The 4,669-nt window shown below is 38.8% G+C and overlaps 1 protein-coding gene across 1 annotated transcript; it reads right to left on the bottom strand.

Annotated features, from left to right (window-relative positions):
- Positions 1–3,583: 3,583 nt before the first annotated feature.
- LOC111612977 lies at positions 3,584–4,413 on the bottom strand. The gene has a single exon (XM_023354272.1). The coding sequence runs from the start codon at positions 4,307–4,309 to the stop codon at positions 3,584–3,586; it is 726 nt and encodes a 241-aa protein (XP_023210040.1). The 5' UTR covers positions 4,310–4,413.
- Between the last annotated feature and the right edge of the window lie 256 nt (positions 4,414–4,669).

The following is a 4,669-nucleotide window of genomic DNA, read 5'->3' as shown; positions in this document are numbered from 1 at the left end:
CCTCAAATATTCACTTTTATAAGATTGATAAATAGCATCCAAAACTTCTGGGATAATGACTGATATCGAATGATGGGCCACTCTAAATTGGTATGCCAAACTACGAAACATTTCTCCTACGTTATATATGGCCATTTTAATATTAAAGATTGCATAAAATATAAATTAAATACAAAATATATATTATTTTTACAAGTGGCTAAATAATGAAGTGTCAACGAAAGACGTTTTTCAGGTGAAATAGAACTTCAAAGATGTGTATCTTCTTTAGCTATTATGGGTGTTATCCTTATTAAAATACTTTGGAAAGTATTCGTATCCTTATCGATATATCCCCTATAACAGTGTTTTTCAACCTTTTTCATTGAGTGGCACACCTAATTGAAAAATAAGAAATCGTGACACCCTTGACCAGCGGCAGATCTAGAATCTGAATAAGGGGGGAACTAATGGGCCAGACGAATTTTTTGCAAAAACGAATATTACGCGCAACGCAAAAGTGTTTCTACGTGTTCAAAATGAAAATTTAAGTTACATTGAATTTTGTCGAAATACCTACATGTAAAATAATAGTCTCACTATTGTTTTTTAAATATAGTTTTATTATTAAATATATCATCATTTTATATTATTACTTTATTGATAAACAATTTTTGTTACATTTTTTATACTATTTTGATGCATATATAAATAAATATTTAATTACTTTTTTCTTATCTTTTTCATATCAATTTAGAAAATTTAAATTTAAAAAAACAATAAAAAATTGTTTATTTGTCATCATTGCTTTTGAATACTATGAAAATACTGTAATATGCACTTACTTTGTGATTGAAACCATGTGCTTTTCAAAGTACAATGCAATGCGTTTTAAAGTATATACAAGACACAAGTGTCTACGTTGTTCTTCTCTGGTGGTTGGCCTGGTACTGGGACTGGGAACGTGAAGGCCAAGCAATGTGGTTTGGGCGAACTCGTGACAAGTCATGCGTACACATAGTGTAGAACATTACGTTAACATGCGATTAGTCATAGTTTCTTTGCTTACTAGATATCTCATAGCAAAATAGAACTGACAATGAGTTATCTTGAACTACACTTAAGTAAATTTCCGAGAAAATGCCTAAAGGCTTTAAACTTTGCGACACCCCAATCGTGGCGCCGTGGCACCCCGGTTGAAAAACACTGCCCTATAACCTTTGGCATCCAAAAGCCTTAATTTATTCATCAGCTCGTGAAAGCAAGCTTGTTTAGCTCATTGATTTTCATTTCGCCAAGTTTTAACCCAGCATGAACATTTCTTTTAAATATATTCTCGCCAGCTCTAACAAAATTATTGGCATTTTTCTTTTATTCATTCCATAAAAGGAACTGCTTGCCATTTTAATAAGAAAAGTGGCTAAAATTCCATAAACAATCTGAAGTGGAATGTAAAATGTTGGTAAACTCACAAAAGTAATCAAAAGCAAGCTACTATAAATTTATTGGTTTATTATAGGGTCATGTGTTTCCGAGTTTCAACACCAGCGAAAATGTGTGACCACGAGAAGACATGCACAACAGGAAATTGCATGGTGTGACCAGGGCTTAACACTATAGCTCACACCAAAGTGTCAGCAACCTACCTGCAATTTCTCTAACATCTTGAACAGCTTGCATCCATATATCCAATGGTAGACATCATCCAACGAACCATTCAGCTGACCAGAACAAAGGAATTCTAATGGACATTCTTGACTCATCACGAACTTTGTTACCCTCGTATCCAGATCAACTAGAACTTCAACCAACCAATCAACTGACCACTGCTGAGAAACCCAAGATGAGCCTGTTTTCTAATTCCAAAGCCATAAATATTGTTGCAAGTCAGACATGAGCTGGGATTTGTTTGTAGATGTTTATTTATAGTATTAATTTTCACCTTGAATATTTTCATTGTGTTGATGAGAGAATGTAAGCAATGAATGATGAAAGTGCTTTCGAGAGAGAGAGAAAAAAATGAAACAAAACTTTCGACACATTTCTTATGTAATCATACCTCTACCTGCGAATTTAATTAACAAAGTTTTTCATACTCTGATATATCTACGTGTATAATGATATATTCAACAAAATTTATTAAAGTCATACTATCATCTAAGTGCAATTTTAAAGAAAGCATGGAGTGAATGTGAGATCTGGATTTTCGAAACATCTTATTTTCTTCGTCCTCTAATATCTGAAATATTTCAGTTCATATTTTTTTTCTGACTCATTAAAACAACATTGGCAGGGAAAGAAGATTAAATATCCCATCAACAACTATAGGAATATATAAACTTCCTTTAAGATTGTAAGCAGTCACTCAACTAAACATCATCAAGCTAATATTGCAAGATATAAGTTTACAGTTATCGTTTGATTTCTTCACTTTATTATGGTCCCAGTGACACCTATGACCTAAACACCTGCTAAAGTAACCTTTGCTTTAGACAACATTTAATCACCTGACTTACTTTCTCAAGCCAAACACTACAGTCCACACCAAAGTGTTAACAACCTACCTGCAATTTCTCCAACATACTGAATGGCTTACATCCATATATCCACTCAACCTGACAAAAAGAATCCTGACCCCTTAGGATCATAAAATGTAAACCAGCCAGCCACTGACAAGTGGGCAGTTTTCACCAAACTGTTGCCAAGAAAGGGGCAAGACATCTGCCTTGCCTCTGGCTACCCACACAACGCACCTTATGTATCTGTTATAGTAAATCCAAATTTATTTTTCTTTGTTCGTTTCTACATTTTCTGCAGAAACAATTGAATCAAACTTAATTTTTTTCAAATCGACATCTGCTGGTAATTGAGTTATTCCTTCATACCATATTCAAGAACTTCTCCTGTTCAAAGCCTGTATGTGGTTCAGTATGAACCACCTCTATCTCTCAGGAGAGAATAGTTGTCTTTTTTTATATTAAGCAGAAATCTTGGATCAAACTTTTCGTTTATTCTACAGTAACATGTACACAGCTGAAAAGGTTATTTGATGCTCACCCAAGTAGTGTCCCTACATTCCACATAAGAATGGAGAACGTAAGCAGTACGATTGACCTGGACACAAGCAACATTTCACAGGTCCGAGGTTGATAGCATATCACCTTGGTCAACTGCTGTGATAAATGTCGACCTTAGCTTAGCTTAGCTTATAGCAATTTTGTAAGGAATTCACTTCAGGTTACGTCTGCAGACAGCACTTTGCAGAAATTCATCACCATGCCTCATAAGGAACTCCTTCCCTGCCCTGCCTATTGGCGCTACAGGGTTAAAGAAAATATGCCTTATTCATTGGCTCGGTTGGATACCTGACGTGGTAGACAGGGACGACATAGCTGGGCCACATGGTACATTCTTTCGGCTCCCATCTGCATCCAGATCCAGCCCTCTAACTTGGCATAACTTTTATAATGTGCAGCCTGTTTTGCACTATGGTCCACAAACAACCTTCAGCTCACTTTGCTCAACAAATATTATAATGGACAGCGGGGTCCCCTTTCCTACAAGATGAGGAGGCCCAGCCTAGCGTGTCTACTAGGCTTATAGATTAAACAGATCTATAATACTTTCCATCAAATCCTTTAGTTTTTTTTAAGTTTATTTTACTAGTTGCAAGCACTTGAAGTACTTGTTCAGGCGGCCTAGACCAGTCGACTCGGTTGGCCCCTCGACGGAAATCCTTGGTTAGACGACAGTCAAGTACATAGTGTCTCATGTTGCTGCGAGGACATCCATAGGAGCAGCTACTATCTCCTTGTCTGAATTTGGACTTGAAGTGGGGAAACTTCCTGTGGCTGGTCAGTATTTGGGTCGTAAGCCAGTTGCAACACACCGGAGTGAGGCCAACTACAGGCACAAAGGCATAGGTTGACCTTCCCACTGTAGTTTGAGTCCAGCACTCTTGCCAGTAAGACATTGATTGTTTTAGCAAAGTACCTTCAATGTATGTGGTCGAGGGTTCTGCCATCCTTGTTAAAAAAGGACTGCTGGCTCCCGCCTTTGCCAGCTGATCGGCACGTTTGTTACCCAGGATCCCAATGTCGCTTCGGACCCACTGCAGGGCAACATGTTGCTCGTGCTTCGCCCTCAGCACTCTACTTTTGATCTCTAGTATTAGCGAATCGCAATGGTACTCATTGCTCAAGGCTTGTAGCGATGACTGACTATCGGAGTAAACTGTGACTGGCTCAGGACCTGGTTGTAGCAAGATCCACTGGGATGCTCCCTCCAGGTCCACCAGCTCTGCCTGGAACACGAATGCTTTTTCATTCATTCTGACTGACTGTTCGTACACATGCACTCCGTCACAGTAGACTCAGAACGTGGCACCTACTAAGCTGCCATCTTTAGAGCCATTGGTGTATATTTCAACACCGGTACCAGTCGGTTCACCGACATCCCAGTCCAGCCCAATCCTAAGGGCCGGATGGACTTTTAGGACATCTGCCCGATGCCTAAGTCTGACTAGGTACTTCTGATTACAATGCATAGTCTATTCCTTCCACTGTAGTTTTGTAGAAGGCCGCCTCTTGGCTGACCACCAAGAACAGCGGAAGCAGCCCAGCCAAGACCCACGGCCGCCTCCGTAGACACAGTTCTGTACGCTCTCGTGATTCACAGGGCAGCGGATCAC

The sequence above is a fragment of the Centruroides sculpturatus genome, unplaced genomic scaffold (assembly GCF_000671375.1).
Source record: "Centruroides sculpturatus isolate CEXI.00-Female unplaced genomic scaffold, Cexi_2.0 scaffold1851, whole genome shotgun sequence".
Lineage (NCBI taxonomy): Eukaryota > Metazoa > Arthropoda > Arachnida > Scorpiones > Buthidae > Centruroides > Centruroides sculpturatus.
This window is presented reverse-complemented; position numbering and strand designations above follow the sequence as displayed.